Source organism: Euprymna scolopes, chromosome 3, assembly GCF_053919585.1.
Source record: "Euprymna scolopes isolate OS-2025 chromosome 3, ASM5391958v1, whole genome shotgun sequence".
Taxonomy (NCBI): domain Eukaryota; kingdom Metazoa; phylum Mollusca; class Cephalopoda; order Sepiida; family Sepiolidae; genus Euprymna; species Euprymna scolopes.
The window spans coordinates 29,268,393-29,285,079 of NC_136484.1; the positions used below are offsets into that span (position 1 = coordinate 29,268,393).

General features: G+C 32.9%; 1 protein-coding gene across 3 annotated transcripts in view; it reads left to right on the plus strand.

The window, feature by feature from the left end:
- Positions 1-16,687, plus strand: part of LOC145254440 (coronin-7-like) — a 398,384-nt gene that overhangs the window by 332,515 nt on the left and 49,182 nt on the right. For all 3 annotated transcript variants that reach the window (XR_013863766.1, XM_080113025.1, XM_080113026.1), the window contains 6 exons: positions 2,056-2,164; positions 3,899-3,985; positions 6,974-7,116; positions 8,892-8,996; positions 10,788-10,873; positions 14,782-14,920. Coding sequence is in view for 2 of the 3 variants with exons in the window: in XM_080113025.1 (XP_079969151.1) it covers positions 2,056-2,164; positions 3,899-3,985; positions 6,974-7,116; positions 8,892-8,996; positions 10,788-10,873; positions 14,782-14,920 (669 nt within the window). In the remaining variant the exon portion in view is untranslated. The remainder of the gene's footprint in view (positions 1-2,055; positions 2,165-3,898; positions 3,986-6,973; positions 7,117-8,891; positions 8,997-10,787; positions 10,874-14,781; positions 14,921-16,687) is intronic.

Here is a 16,687-nt window from a genome sequence, read left to right on the forward strand (position 1 = left end):
GTGATTCCAATAGAATCAGCTTTTGGTAGAACAAAGTTAAGGAATATTGTCTGTTTTCTTTCTTTAAAATTAAAAAAAATTCTTATTCACCCAAAACAAGACATATTGTCATTTGGATATAAGAAACTACTTTTGGGGATCATGTCTCTGGGGTTACATGGTAGGAAATTGAGAAGTGACATGCCTGTTGAGATTACATTCAATTTTCTGTATATTAATGCTGCAGAATAGAACACCTGCGCTATTGCCAAATTATTTAAGCCAGAAGATTATTATAATTATTATTGTGTAGATCGAAACATATTTTCTTTTATTTACCTCCTTATTGTTAATAGAATTACATTCTTTTAAAAAGTCAGCAATTAGCAGAAAAAGCCAAAAGCGATCATCCAACTTTGATCGCCCTTCGGGGCCCGTGGTGCAGTGGATAGAGATGTTGGTTACAGGTGAGCATTGTCTGAAGATAGCAGTTTCAATTCTACTCAAAGCCGGCCAAAGGCTTAGTTGGCCAAAACATGTTGAGACAACAACAACTATGGAAAGCAGTAATTGCTGACGATGCAGTTAGGGAATTCTGTGTTCCTATCCCGTTGCGGTTAACCATCTGACGAAGGCCAGAGAAATAGTTGGCCAAAACGTCATGAAACAACTCCTAGAAGATGAGAATAATAGTCCACGATGGATAAATGGATTGTTGCTTTTGGTTATCTAGAAGGAATGGTGACAGGATGCAGAAAAAAGAGGTATACTGCAGAGAAAATAGTGTATGTTTCTAGACTTCCAATCAACTGAACAAAATAGTGAGAGACAGAAAGTCTTGAAGACAGTTAATACATAAGTCATTTTCTGTGATACATGGAGAAAACGTTTGATAAAATATTTAGGAAATTGTTGCTTGTGTGATTCAATTCATTTTTTGATTTTACTTTATTTAGCATAAGATTTTTTTTGATGAATGTTAGTTTTAAATGATGTATATTATTCTTCTGATTTTTTTATCACATACAAAAATTACATTTTGTGTTTTTTTGTAAATCATTAAGCATTTGATTAGGAGTTAATGGTTTTATTAAATATAGAATTAAAACTGTTACATATTCACAACTAACTCGACAAGCAGCGAAATCCCGCCCCTTCACTGTTGAAGTCCCTAGATCTTTGAACGCTTTCTACTCTAATAGTTTTTTTTTCCTCAAACCGTAGACTTTAGAATTCCTTCCTTGTTTACTGCTCCCTGACTGTATTAATTTACAAAGGTTTAAATGTAACGTGAACAAACATCTTGTTGCTCAACTCCCCACAGTCTCCTATTAGACATGATCCAAAATAGTAGCCTCTTGCATTCTAAGTGGTAATATGTCTTGTTTGAGGTGGAAAAGAGTTTAAAAATACAAGGTGTGTTCCAAACGTAATGCAGAGGGGATTGCAAATTACATTGTTATGATGACTTAACTTATGTATTCATGACCTGAAAGTTTCATCTTTCTGTTGTAGATATTGATGGTGTAAGACTAAGAAAGCAGCCCCTGTCATGGGCATGCGTCAGAAGCAGAGATGCGTTATTGAATTCCAGGCAAAAGGGCATTGAGAATTGTGGTAACTATGCAAAAAAATAAATTGTAGAGCACAAAAGGTCGTTCATTTTAATGATACCACTCTCGTCTACATAGCTGTTCAACATTTTCAGTAAAAAAAATAAAATAAAATAGAAAGCTTTATTTTGGAACGACCCTTATACATTTTTCCTCGGGTAATATTAGCTCTTATCATAATGTTGTGTTTCTTTTTTTGTTTTGCTTTTTATGGAAGATAAATCTACTAAAATGATTTAAAATCGATATTATTTTTGTTTTCATTTCACGTTACTAATTTTTCTGCATTACTCTTGGCTCTCTTAATTTCCATATATTTAGAGATTTAGAACCAAAAGTTTAGTCATTTGATGTTTGCATAATTGAGAGTAGAGCAGTAATCCAAATGAATTTGTCATTAATATCAAATACTTGTTTTTAGTATTTTTAAATACTTAACAGCATTCTAAAATTTTACTTTCAGTTGAAAGAAGGAGGACGTTTACCAGACACAGGAGTACCAACTATTCAGCAGGGAGCAAATATCACAGATTTTGCTTGGGACCCATTTAATGATCGAAGATTAGCTGTATGTAAGTCGACATTTTTTTTTTTTTTAAGGCATTAACATTTTATGAAGACTTAGTCATCAGTTTTAAGATGAAGGAGATCACCCATTAATGGAATTGGAATCACAAATATGAAATATTTTGGTTATAAAAATTTTTTTTATTTTTTTATTTTAGTTCAAGTTTTTTTTGACTAAGACAAATTCTGACAAACAAGACAAATCAGACAGATTTAAAGAAAAGCAAGAAAACCAGCAGTTGTGTAGTAAAGAGGGAAAAAAAAACACTTTTGTGTTTCGGAATTTTTTAGATGAGGAATGATAATTTAGATTATCTAGACTATTAATCTCATGTTAGATGTTTTTTCACATTACATTTTGGTAGATATAACTTTCGACCTTCTTCAGGTGACCCTTGTCCAACTCGCGGACCTGTACAGAATTTTGAACTGACCCCTTTATTTAATGTAAAAGGTAGAAGAGATTGTTTTTTGTTCCGTCAGATGTAACTAGATAGAAGTCTTTTTTATTATTCTATTTTCACCCCAAACAAGGCATAGTGCCACTTTGATGTAGGGGGCTACTGTCGGGAACATAAGTTGCAAGGGTATGTAGGGAGATGAGCAGCAAGATGTCTGTTCACATTACACTTGAACTTCTTAAGTAATTTTTACACTTGAACTTCTTAAGTAATTTTTAAATTTTATTTTTTGTATCGTCTGCAATAAGGATTGAACCTTCTAAACGCAAATTCAATGAACAAAACTTCTTTCCTAGAACCAACCACCTTTGGAACACTGTTCCCCTGGCCTGCTTCCTGGTTGAATACAACATAATAGCCTTCAAATCCAATGTAAACAAGTTTTTGTTAAGCCGTCACCATAAAGAATCAAATTTTACCTAAGTTACACCATTAGTGATTGCTACACTACCATTTTACAGCCATTAACCTTATCCTCGAGTCGCCTTTGGGCCTTGATAAGTGGTGACTCGCAAGTAAAAACAAAAAACTTCCAGAAGAGCATCATTCAGAACTGATTTTTCCTTAACATGTTTACCCGTTGCAGTGTATATCAAAGTCTTCTGGAAGTTGGCAGTTTAATCCTCACTTCAGGCATCACCTAAAAGTAAAATAAAAATTACTTATTTGAGATTTTTACCCATTTATGGCTGATGGGACGAGAACAATCTACTTGATCTATTTATTTGAATAATTTAACAGAATTTAATGTTTTTCTTGAATTTTGTGGAGTTTGTTTTTCGTTTATATGCAATTAATAATTTTAGTAAAAACATTTTAGTAAAAAAATTTCAAAGCAACAAATTCTCAAAAACAAGTTTTACTTTACAGTTATTAAATTTTTTAAATCCAAATTTATTTATTTATTTATTTATTCCAATTTAAGAAAAAAAAAAAGAAAAAAAGATTACTTTTATATGTAAAAATTTAGATTATTTTCATTAAATTTATACTTTTATTTTTGGTTGTTTTTAATCTTTTTCCAAAAAAAAAAAATTGCTTATATATAAAAAAAATGTTTAATCAAATTAAAGATAGTACAACTTGAAAAAAATATTCAATTTAATTCACAGATGAAAGATATTTGGTATTAATTAAATATCACTACATATGATGAATGTTACAAGCAAACGTCCAATTTGTTTTTGCTTTTTGGGATCAAACAATGTTTTTTGTGAATTTTATTTCACAGAATTTAACCTTTATCTTATGTCAAATCTTCCCATTTTTCAATTTCAGCTTGTGATGATGCTAAGATTCGAGTATGGAACATTCCAGAAGACGGTCTAACAGAATCCCTCACCGAACCAGATATGTGTTTAATTGGTGAGTGACTTAACCAACAAATTACTTTAAATTTTAAAGAAACAATGCAATTGTAAGAATATAATAAGATGACTAAAGATTTTAAAAATGATTTTAGCAACTGTTATCATTTTTGATACAATTTCTTTTTTTTTTTTTTTACTTAAGAGTCACCACTCATTAAGGGTCAAATGCCATTCAAAAGTGTTAATAAGTGTCAGACAGTCGGTGAGACAACATCGTGATGATTAGTAATAATGGTAGAAATTGAGCAGAATTTGATCGTCCAAGAGAACATTAGACATGAAAACGATCATTTTGTAGTCAACTGAGAAGCAGCTTTGTAGTACTGAGTTCCACAGATGAATAGTTCTAAGAAAGAAACTTTAACCATAGAAGTTTCATTTAGTTTAAGGCAGAGAGAGAGAGAGAGAGAGAGAGAGAGAGAGAGAGAGAGAGAGAGAGAGAGAGAGAGAGAGAGAGAGAGAAGTGGAAATTATTGACAGTGGTTATAGGTAGATGAGTTTTTGAATTAACAGCACATTTAGTGATAACTTTAATAGTAGGTTGTCAGGAAGAAATGCTTTATGGTGCTTATTTAGTGTTTGACTGTAAAACAATGAAAAGCATTTCTTAAGTTGGAGACTTGAAAGGATGCCATGGAAATTAAAAATGTATATCATTCAGTCAAATATATTTTAATTGACACATTTCTGCAGATAGGTTAGTTTGGAAGTGATGTGTTGAACGTCTGTTAGAAATAGCTGTTCAATACATGTTAGAAATAGCTGTTCAATACATGTTAGAAATAGCTGTTCAGTACATGTTAGAAATAGCTGTTCAATACATGTTAGAAATAGCTGTTCAGTACATGTTAGAAATAACTGTTCAATACATGTTAAAAATAGCTGTCCAATACATGTTAGAAATAGCTGTTCAATACATGTTAGCATGTATTGAACAGTAATTAAATGATGTGTTGAGAGATGAGGTTGATTAGAAATAGATAATGAAATAAAACTAGTGTTGTGGAATCACGGGTAAGTTGAGAAACAATAACTAGTTTTCGTACAAGAAGCAACAACCGAGATGGATAAGAAATCGGATGTGGATAATGTATATTTCGATGGTGAATTTATTGAGATTGTTATGAGGTTTTGTTACTTTAGTGATAGCATTGGATCATAGGAAGAAGATAGTGTGCTTTAGTTCCATTGAAAACTGGATGAGAATTCTCGGATTGTAGAACAGTTAAGGTAGCAGGTTCTATTCACAGAAGGCTAAGAACAAAATTTAAGGATGTAATAAGGATGGATTTGAGACAAAGAGGGCTAAATAAAGACCTAGCCAGAGATATGTTAGTTTGGAAGTTAATTTCTAAAAATCTTTCAAGACATTCCAGCATGTAAAGCAGACATTAAATTGATGATGATGATGATTAGTAGTTGAAATTGTGAACAAGTATTGCCACCTTCTTTATATACATGGGGTGCCCCCCCCCCCCCCAAAAAAAAAATGTACTCGCATTTTAACTGTTGTCAGCATTTTTGGAACATTATAATGGTCATCAATTTGAACATTTGCGAACATGATTCTTCATTATCATTTGTTTTCTGTATTCAAAGCTATTCCATTTCAGCCTATGTTCATAAATAAAAATTATCATTCGAAATGTGAGTACATTTTTTGAGACACTCTGTATGTGTGTGCGTATACACATGCATTTTTTTTTTCAGTTTTAAGTTGATTTGATATATAGATAATGTATAATATAAATCTCACCTGTCTGTTAGTGTGTGTGTGTGAATGTATGTATGTTTACTAAAACTTTCATCAGCCGCATCAGACTGGGTCAACACCAATACCACCTGAAAGAGCGAATGTGAGAATTAGAAAAAATATGTTCAGTTATTTTGTAAAGAAGTAAAGTTTTAAGTGAAGGCAGGGTCAGTAAAATTGTCTCTTTCTAAATGACTTCAAAAACGGTGCATTATTTTTTTAATTCGCTTAAATAAAAAAATTTCTGTTATTTCATAATCAGTGTTGTGGGCCAGTGGGTGGATTAGGAGGTTGTCTTGTAAGCTTTAGTTTTGATGTTCACATACGTGTAACGGTGGTCTTTTTTTTTTTTTTTTTAAATAGAATTGTTTTGTAATTTTGGCAGATAATTGTATTAAAACAAAAAAACAATTTCCTTATTTCAATTTTTTTATCAGAGGTTTAAGTAAACTGAAGATAAGTTTTTATTTAAAAGAAAGAAAAATTCCCACCCAATGATGATAAAAAAAAAACAAAAAAACTTTCTATCATTTACATTTTTTTTTTTTTTACAGTTTTAACATTTTAACAGAATTAAAAGATTTTTAAACTTTGTATTATTTATTTGGCATTTTTTCATCAGCTGGTAATTAACTTAAAACATTTTTCTTATTTCAAAGGTTATGTAATGTGATTTTTTTGACATCATAACTGCTACTTTTCTTTTCTTTTGATAACTGATTAAGTTATAATTAATGATTTTTATAACGGTTATTGCAGTTAAAACAAATTCTTTTTTATTTTTAAAACTGAATTATTTTCAGTTTGTTTTCATTGCAACAAATTGTAACAAGAAATCTTTCTAGACTGAGGCAGCATTAAAGAAATTCACTTAAACTGGTATATAGTCATCAAAAAGTGCTCAATATCCAGAGAATAGTTTCTTATTTTCGTATCTCTTCTGCTGAAATATCTGGTAGGCAGGTTTTCACAGACTTCATTTTTCGAGCGATTACATTTTCGTGTTTTGTGGGGGTAATGATGGACTTAGCAACTGTGTCCAAACCGAACTCCATATCCACCCGGGCAAAGCCGGGTATCCATGCTAGTGAGCTATATAAATCAACAGAATCCATTATTAATACAATATTGATAATATTTTTGTCTTGGTATCTTGTTATGCACAATCCTGATAAAAATGTCATTTAATTTTTGTTCTAGATAATGTTTACTTGATTTTGTTATTTGCAGGTCATCGAGAGAAAATATACTTTGTCAGTTTCCATCCACTTGCAAAAGATATCCTAGCATCTGCATCATACGATATGATTGTGAAAATTTGGAATTTGTCCACTGGTGAAGAAGCAATCGAATTGACTGGGCATACAAGTCAGGTGAGTGATTTTTACTGTGTGAAAATATTCTATCACTAAAGAAAAAGAAAACTTGTCTGCAAAAAAGATAAGGAGTTATCTCCCTTAGTTAAGAAAAGAAGGCTCTTCATAAAGAACACGTTTTGGTGCTTCTATAGTATGCAAATGGAAAAAAAAATTAAATTTCAAGTAAAACAAATGGTACCTATGTAATTGTCATGTCGTAAATAGTAACATATCCAAATATTATGGAAAACGATAAGGTAGAAAAGTAAAACTGTTTTTGATAAAGTTTATATGATGAATAAATTTTTGTCCGTCATTTTCAATTACATTCATCATGTGATGTAAGCAACAAAACTTAATTATCTCCCTTGTCAACTTATCTCTTTTTTAGTAAGCATAATATAGTGATTTTGCTTCCAATCACAAATTTCATTTTTCATGATTAATAATTTTTCTACCTGATTGTTTTTTGTAATTTTTGGATATGTTACTATTTGAGACCTTACAATTACATAGGTACCATTTGTGTTACTTGAAATTCAATATTCTTTTCTATAATATACAAGTGCCCAGATTTTTGTGAGGAGGACTGTGTTCTTGTTATTTTTTAAACTATGACTGATAAGCTTTTCAAGAGATGTAAGCTTGAATAGAACTTAATATCTGTGTATGGATTCTTTGAACTGTTTATTCTTTTTTATGCCAGAATCGAAGTTATGGTTCTTTGCTAGAACTCCCCCAATATTAAAAATTAAAGATAAAGAAAAATCTGTATGATGTACATACCAGTGACGAAGCGAAAATATCATTTCAAAAATCACATAAATTGATAAAATAGTTTTATTTTTATAACAATCATTTTTAAGCAATTAATGGGAATTCGTAGGCATTACATGAATCTTGCAAATTTGAACTATTGCATTTACTTCCTTTGTTTTCAAAATGGTGGACAAAACGAGCACACTTCAGTTACTCATAAAATTTGATTTTCTTGTTTAAAAATAAAGCTGCTTGATATATTTACGTGATTTTGGGAATATGATATTTTTGTTTCATAACATCTATCCTCGAGTGGTCTCTGGCCTTGATAAGTGGTTATGCCTATGTAAAAAAAAAATCTACATATATCATAGAGATTTTCTTCATTTTTGCTTTTTAATATCAGAGAATTTTGGACAGGAACTGAAGTTATTGCCAAATATCTGACTTTCATTTTTCTGTAACCTTGAACTTTGAACTTGAACTTATCAATTATTAATTAAATGAGTTATAAGGTAGACCATGACCGATATTTTGGCCAAATTTGATTGGTCAAGTGATGTGGAGGTTAATCTGAACACAAACAAACAAACACATGAATCCCCTTGATGAAGGTAACAACAATAACCTATTTCTACCTGACACTTTTTCTCTCCTTAGAAGCTTCACATGCACACAAAAAATTTTTAATACAAATTCAAAGACAGCAATAAATCAAATGAAATTCACCACAATCTTAATGTCCAGTTTAAAAAAACAAAAAACTATCAAATCCACTATTTATTACTCTTAAGTTTATTACCCTCTCTCATTTTCTATACTTATAAATGATATTTTTGTTTTTAACTATTGGATCATAGTTTATGAAAGCCAAGAGCCACTTGAGGATAAAGGTATAATTCTGATGTCCTGTCCATTTATATTATTTTTTATGGGGAAAATTAGACCAAATAACAATTTAAGTTTGAACATAGAATTTCCATTATAATTTTGATTTAATGGACAATATTAAATGTATTTTGTAATCGTAGATTTTTACACTGGCTTGGAGTCCAGATGGTAAGCAATGTGCCACGGTCTGTAAAGATGGTAAAATAAGAATTTATGAGCCAAGAACATCGACTGAACCAGTAAAGGTAAATTCTGTTTTTTGTTTCTTTTATTTTATGAAATATTTGTATAATGGTTTCCAAATTTTCTTTTTACTTTAAAAATCTGTTTCTTAGTCATGGTAATTAAATTGTTGAATTTCATGTCATAAAATTATAATATATGTATTCCTCCTACCACCACCAGCATTTTATAACAAAGAAACCTGATGTTGCCCAAATTATAACAACATTGAGCTTGAAAGATTTATTAGTTTGTTCAGATTCTTTTTCTAGAAGAGACCAAAAGTATTTTTTACTGAGTCCCTGTTACAAACCATATGCCTTGAGTTATAGTGTTTTGTGTCCACACAAACCCTTATATTATATCATGAAATAAAAATTGATTCTGATCTGATCCACTCCCTCATTTATACAGTCACTCTACAGGTTTTATTTTTTAATTAGAAACTCACATTCATGAAAAATAGTTACATTGAATTTATTTGTAAATTCTATCAACTTTTGAATTAATTTAGGTCAACTTTACCAAGAGAAAGTTATTAGCTATTTACAGACAAACTTTACTTTAAACTCATTCCATAATTGCAGAGTATATAGTTGACAGTTTATTTATATAATAGCAGGATATTTTTATATAGTTTATGAATTTATATATTAGAACAGAATCTGCTAGGAAAATTTTTTGACTTTTTTTTCTGTATATTTTTGTGATATCACCTTGTAAAATTTAACATTTTAAAAATCCTTTTTCTTGAGTTGCTTTTTTTTTTTTTTAATTACATTTTCACCCCAAACAAGGCACATTGCCACTTTCATGTAGTATCAGGGACATAAGCTACAGGGGTACTATGTAGGGAGTTGGGCAGCAAGATGTCGGTTCACATTACACTTAAACTTCTGCATGTCAGTACAATTGGGGAAGCAGGAACCTGGAAGGGAATTCCAAAGTTTAGCAGTTCTGGGGAAGAAACTACTGGATTAGAAAGCTCTCTTACATCTAGGGATCTCTACTGTGAAGGGGTGGGATTTAGTTGCTTGTCAGGTTTGTCCGGGGTATTTACGTCGAGGGAGTACAAGTGCTTGCAGTTCGTCGGAACATTCACTGTTAAAGTAATTGTAGAACAGGCAGAGCGATGCAACATTTTATCGATGGGACAGAGGCTGAAGCTTAGATGACAGTTCAGGACCTATCATATTGGCGACTCTTTTTTTAACCTTGTCTAGGAGCGAGAGACTAGTAGCAGATGCACTAGCCCAAATATGACAACAATACTCCATACATTTGCGAATGGTGGCCTTATAGGGGTACAGGATACTTTTGGGCGTTAGTAGCTTTCTAGCACTGTAGAGCCTACCTTCTTTACAGCGATCCTGGCTATGCTCTCAATGTAATTGCTCCAACTCATGTTTCCTGTGAACGTTAGGCTGAGGAGTTTAAATATGTACTTTCAGATAAAGAGTCTTTGACCCTTGCTATTGGTGGTAGAGAAGGTTTCTTGTAATTATTGAAGGAAACAAGTTTAGTCTTGGCGGCATTGAATGTGACCATCCATTTTTGTCCCCATTCCACTACAGATTCGAGGTCATCCTCTAGTGTTTCTGCCATTTCTTTAGATATGTGTTCATTTGTTTTTCTCTCGTGTCTGGTATAGAGCGTGGTGTCATCAGCATATATACCCATAGATCAATTTTCAGACATTTTCTTCAACTTACATCAACAAGTATTTTTGCACATATGTTTTTTCCATCAAAATTAGTAACAGGTTTATATTTATTGTAAAATTTAATATATATATATGTGTTGTTTTTATTCAGGAAGGCAATGGTCCTGCTGGCAGCCGAGGAGCCCGAATTGTTTGGGCGTTGGATGGAAAATACCTCATAGTTACAGGGTTTGGCAAGTAAGTATAGAATTGTCTATGGAGCAAATGTTACCAAATTCTTGTATAAAAAGAAATGAAAAAATATTCAAAATATGTCATTACATGCTTGTTCAAAATTTTCTGAGTGATTTCAACAGTTGCAATAAATAATATGGTGACATTAATGTTGGCTTATTGCTTATCTCTCACAGCAATAATCACATCTCTTGTTAACCATTACCAGGGTCAAAAATGAAAAGCTGTATTTTCATCATGCAATGTTCTTTAAAAAAAAAAAAAAAAAGGTTCAACACACTATTGAGACATTTGAAAACCATTTTGGAAGTGGATATTTAAGGTGCTTTTAGGTCATTTTAATTGATTGCATTTGGACTCCAAGCTCTTTGTCTGCAGTCTACAAGCTTCAATGTGATAATGTGGTCACCACTGACATAACAAAGACTATCTGATATCTTGCTTTTTTTTTTCCTGTAGATGTTTTAGATTGATCATTTTGCCAAGAAAATGAAAATCCTTTCACAATATTCACCAGGAATTTAGGATCACATTGTGAATCATTAAAAATCCAAACAAATCAACACAAAGGGGGAAAATTATTTTCTATGCCAGAATCTACACACATAACGCATTGTTGACTAGTTTTATTCTGTATTCCCCACACTACCATCATTTTTGAAGTAGTATTTTTGTATTATTTTCTTTTTTTTAGCTCTTTACATCTAGTTGCTTCATGCCTTGTCTGGAGTGATTTCCATTTTAAAAAATTTCTTATTTTATAATTATATAAAATGACATCTAAACAGAAAAGAAATTAAACTAGAAAAAATAAAAATGGGACATACTTATTTAACTCACTCATATCTGTTAAGAAAAGACGATACATTTGTATACCATGTAAAACTCCACTGACAATTAAAAACGTTCTACTTGGGTCTACTGATTTTATAATGAGGGATAGTTTATATAAAGAAAAAAACATTAAGGATCTATTTGAGATAAACAAACTTCACACCATATTTTCATACCTCAATAAAAAAAAAATTAGTCTTTATTAAAAGCTTTAGAAAAGAACATATTATTCATATGTCAGCTAGAGCAGGGAGTAAAGGCCCCCTAAACAATCGGCATAAAATGACTCAAAGGGTTGACATGCCATAAAATCCAACAAAACAAACTAACAATTATATCTGCTTTTTAAACTTTGAGATAAACAACTACATCCATACAACTTATGCCAATTTCAAAACTATAACTGCACATTCACCATTTTCTCAATGAATTCTGCATAAATATTAGGTTGGAAGATGGAAGCATTCCACTGCACAAAATACTTTGCATCAGATAGAATGAGTATGCCCACTTTATGGAGGTTTGCAGGCATTTGGCATCAACTATCATTGAATTTAAATCAATACAATAGAGAAGTGGTCAACCACTTCAGCAGAAATAACCTGCTCAGTGACATGCAATATGGTTCTTGTTCTGCTAGATCTGCAGCTTATGTTCTAACTGTAATATCACACAAGACTAGTGAATCTCTTTACAGGGGCTTTGTTTTTAGAGCTATAGCTCTTGGCATATCAAAGACTTTTGATAGGGTATAGCATAAAGGTCTACTTCGCAAGATTTCCAGCTACTCCATAGCTGGATGTCCTCTAAATTATTAAATCCAATCTTTTTGATAATCGTCAATGGGCGAAAATCAGAAACATAGTATCAATGCTGAGTTCCACGATGGCCTCAACTCTTTGATTTTCGTCAGTGGTCTCCCAAATCGTATTCTTAGACCATTTGTAGATATTTATGCAGACGACACCACAATCTATGGCAACACTTCAAAGATCAGCAATGACCAAAATCTTTCTGATTCTATCTCTTGTGATCTTCAGCATATGGTGTAATGTGGAAAAAGGTGGCTGGTTAATTTTAATGCAGGTAAATTCAAGCTTCTCTCTTTTCATCATAATCACTCTGAACCCCATCTAGCCCCAATTGAAATGAATGGCTCTCATCTTGGGAAAGCTTCATGTCTTGACAAGCTTTTGGGACTGACCTCCACTCCTGATCTGAAATGGAACACATGCATCAAATCTGTTACTATGATCACTGAAAAATGATTGGATCACTAACTCTCCAGTAGGTATCTCACTACCAATGCAATCTTCTATCTGTATAAGAACCAGGTATGCCCTAAAATGGAGTACTGTTGCCACATCTGGGCAGGAGCTGCTTTGCACATCCTATCCTGCCTTGATAAAGTTCAAAACCGGCTTCAAACCCTAATAGATGATGCTCTTTTCTTTTCCCTGCAACATCTTTCCCACAGAAGAGACATGCAAGCCTATCTCTGGTCTATCATTATTTTTATGGCAAGTGCTCATCTGAGCTCCAATCTATAGTTCCCCTTTCCAAACTTTCACAAAACCACTCAACTAGCTACAACCACTATCAACAATTTCCCCCACTCTCTATCTGTTCAAAATCTAAATGCAGATTCCATAAACAAAGCTTCTTTCCTAGAGCTTCCTACTTGTGGAACACTGTTCCACTGGTCTACTTCCCAGCTGATTACAATATGATAGCCTTCAAGTCCACTGTAAACAAGTTCTTGATGAACCATCCTCTTAATCCAAATTCTACCCAATCTACACCATAAACGATTACTACACTATCACTTTACACTCATTAACCCTTCTCCTCGAGTGGCCTTCATGCCTTGATAAATGGTAACTCCTTTATATAAAAAAAAAAAAAACTTTTTCACTGGCATGAAAACACCAGCAGATCAACTTTCAACAAATGAAATCATTGAAAGTACTTGAAAATGTGGATCAGAAGCAACGTTAGAAGAATTAAGTGTCATCAATAGCAGTCTCCCATCTGAAATGATTGAAGCACAATCAAGCTACAAAACTATGATAAAACAAAATATCAACTTTTCATTGTTATGAAATGTATTTTATTATCATGAACTGAACAAAAAGAATGAGTTGAGTCAATTGCACTTCTAGATTATCGATTGTTTATCTAACTCTATTCTTTCATTTTAATCTCAATCTTAAACGTTGAGCGTTGTTATATCCATTAATATCATTGAAAATTCTAATTTTCAGTGTTTAGTTAATTGAAGTTCAGATAGTACCAACATTTTCTATTTACTGTGTCCCTTAGAACTTAATAAAAAGTGAAGCATGCATGCCCCCCCCTATCGTGAGTGCAAGATGACTAAGTTCAGCATTTGCCTCATCTCCTCTATTTAGCCTCAAAAGTCCCCAGGGGACGTCAAATTCTGGTGAAAATGAACAAACGGTGCAGTTTTAGGCCTTAACATATGTAAATTTGAGTTCTGCACCATGCAAAAAAAAAAAAAAAAGAAATGACTGTCACTCATTTGCCCCCTTCCCCCATTTAGCCCCAAAAGTCCCCAAGGTCTTAACATATTTAAATTTGAGTTCAACACCATGCAAAACTGCTAAAAAGACATACACAGAAGTCCCAAGAAGTTATCGCGAAGTATAGACAAACAAAATTGTATAGAAATCAGTTAGTTGCAACTTTTCAGAAAGTTTTATAAAAACCCAAGGCATCAATTTTTTTTAATAAGCATAAAAGTGTCAATTTTAGCCATTTTAACCCAAAAGGCACCACTGGGGGGAAGGGGCAACCAGAGTTTTCCCGGAAATCCGTTCTGTTACTTTTTTACTCATGTTTAATGTTTGTGCAAAATTTCAAAAAATTTCAAGGTGTAGTTATTGAAAAAAGTGCGGACAGATGAATGGACGAACGTGAATTTACAAGTCTCCCCCCCCCCCCGTTTTTGTTGGGGAACCAAAAAGAAATAATAATAGATATGAGCAAGGGTCAAACATCACACTAGTGATTCATCCACTTACAAAACTGACATTCTTCTGCTGATTCTTTTACAGGATGAGCAATCGCCAACTGTGCATGTATGATCCTGAGGATTTAAGTAAACCCATGGAAACATGTGATATTGACGTATCCCCTGCTATACTGATCCCCCATTATGATGAAGATAGCACTACATTGCTTATGACAGGAAGGGTAAGTAATTTTTACATTTATGAGGGTCGTTCCAAAAGTAATGCCTCCTATTTTTCTTATTCTATCTGAATGTATCAGAGGGGGATTGAAAATTACATTGTTATGATGACTGAACATTTTTTTTTCATCACCGAAAAGTTTCATCTCTCTGTTGCATATAATGATGGTGTGAGACTTTAAGAAAGAAATCCCTGTCATGGATGTGCATCAGAAGCAGAAATGCATCATTTAATTCCTCGATGCAGAAAAAAATTTAACCAATCAACATTCACCGGCGCCTGTTGAACATTTACGAAGGTGATGGAGTTGATGTCAGCACAGTTAGAAGATAGGTTTGTAGATTTCTGAGTGGTGACAAAAGTGTGCTCCAAATGCCCATGCACAGCCACCACCCCAGAAGATGCTATGTGCTTTGCCCAACTCATCTGTGCTGATTGGCAGATAATGATGAAATCTGTGTAGAGTTGAATGTGTTATTAGTGTACTGGAAACGATGTTGTCATCTCTAGGATACAGCAAAGTGTGTGCTAGGAGGTTTACATAAATGGTCATGAAAAGGACCGCTGATATTTTTCAAGATTTGCTGAATCAGTACAAAGCCAAAAGTGACAGATTCTTGGGCCGCGTCATCACAGTTGACAAAACACAGTGTCACCATTACGAGTCTGAGTTCAAACGGCAGTCAATGAAATGGCACCACTTATGCTCTCTAGCAAAGAAGAAGTTAAAGATGCAGACATCTGCAGGCAAAGTGATATGCACTGTCTTCTAAGACAGGAAGAGGATCATCCTCCTGAATTTACTTGGAACCAGGGTTGACTGTCAACTCTGACTGTTACATTGAAAAGTTGACAAAGCTGAAGGCTGGATTGGCCGTGTAAAGTCAGAGAAAAGGGAAATAGTCCATTTGCAACACGACAACACCAGACCATACATAAGTTTGAAAACCACACGGAATTTGTGACAAAGTTCAACTGGATGGTGCTGTCTTACCCACTGTATAATCCCAACCTGGTACCATCGGACTTATACTTGTTCGCAATTCAAAAGGACACATTACATGGCTAGCATTTCTCCAACAATAATGCCGTAATTTCAGCCATGAAAAAATGGACAGATGCTGAAGATTATGACCGAGGCATCAAAGCTCTCATTCATTGCTGGCAAAAGTGCATTGATAATAATGTTGAAAAATATCTAGAAAAATGAATGAAAAGTTGTTTGTTGTCTTTGTAGCTCTTCAACTATTTGAGTTAAAAAATAGGAGGCTTTACTTTTTGGAACAACCCTTGTATTTCATTATCTTATTTAAAGGAGAACATATATATATTTATTAGATTCAAAATTATATCTGCTATGACCAAATCAGGCTGTCTGAAGATACTGGCTTCTTGGCTTATTTGCACTATATATTGATGTCATTGGGGTTTTCTCTTCCCTTTGCAAAACTCAATCATGTTCTGTAAAGTAAAAAACAACAATTTTCATTTACAAAAAACAACTAAACCAAACACCAATAAATATTTGAAGATTTAAAGAACTTGGGGCATAAAAGTTTTTTCCAAAATTATTGGATTCAACATTAAATAACCCAAAAAGGGTTGATATGTCGTAAAGCAAAACAACCAAATCACAATTATACCATTCTATAATTTAATAACAGTTTTAGAACAAATCTTTTACACATGTCTCTAGGGGAGTTTGTAAAGTATGAAAGACGTTGCACAACGGTTGATTGCTGAGTTCAACTCAAAAAGCAAATGGCTG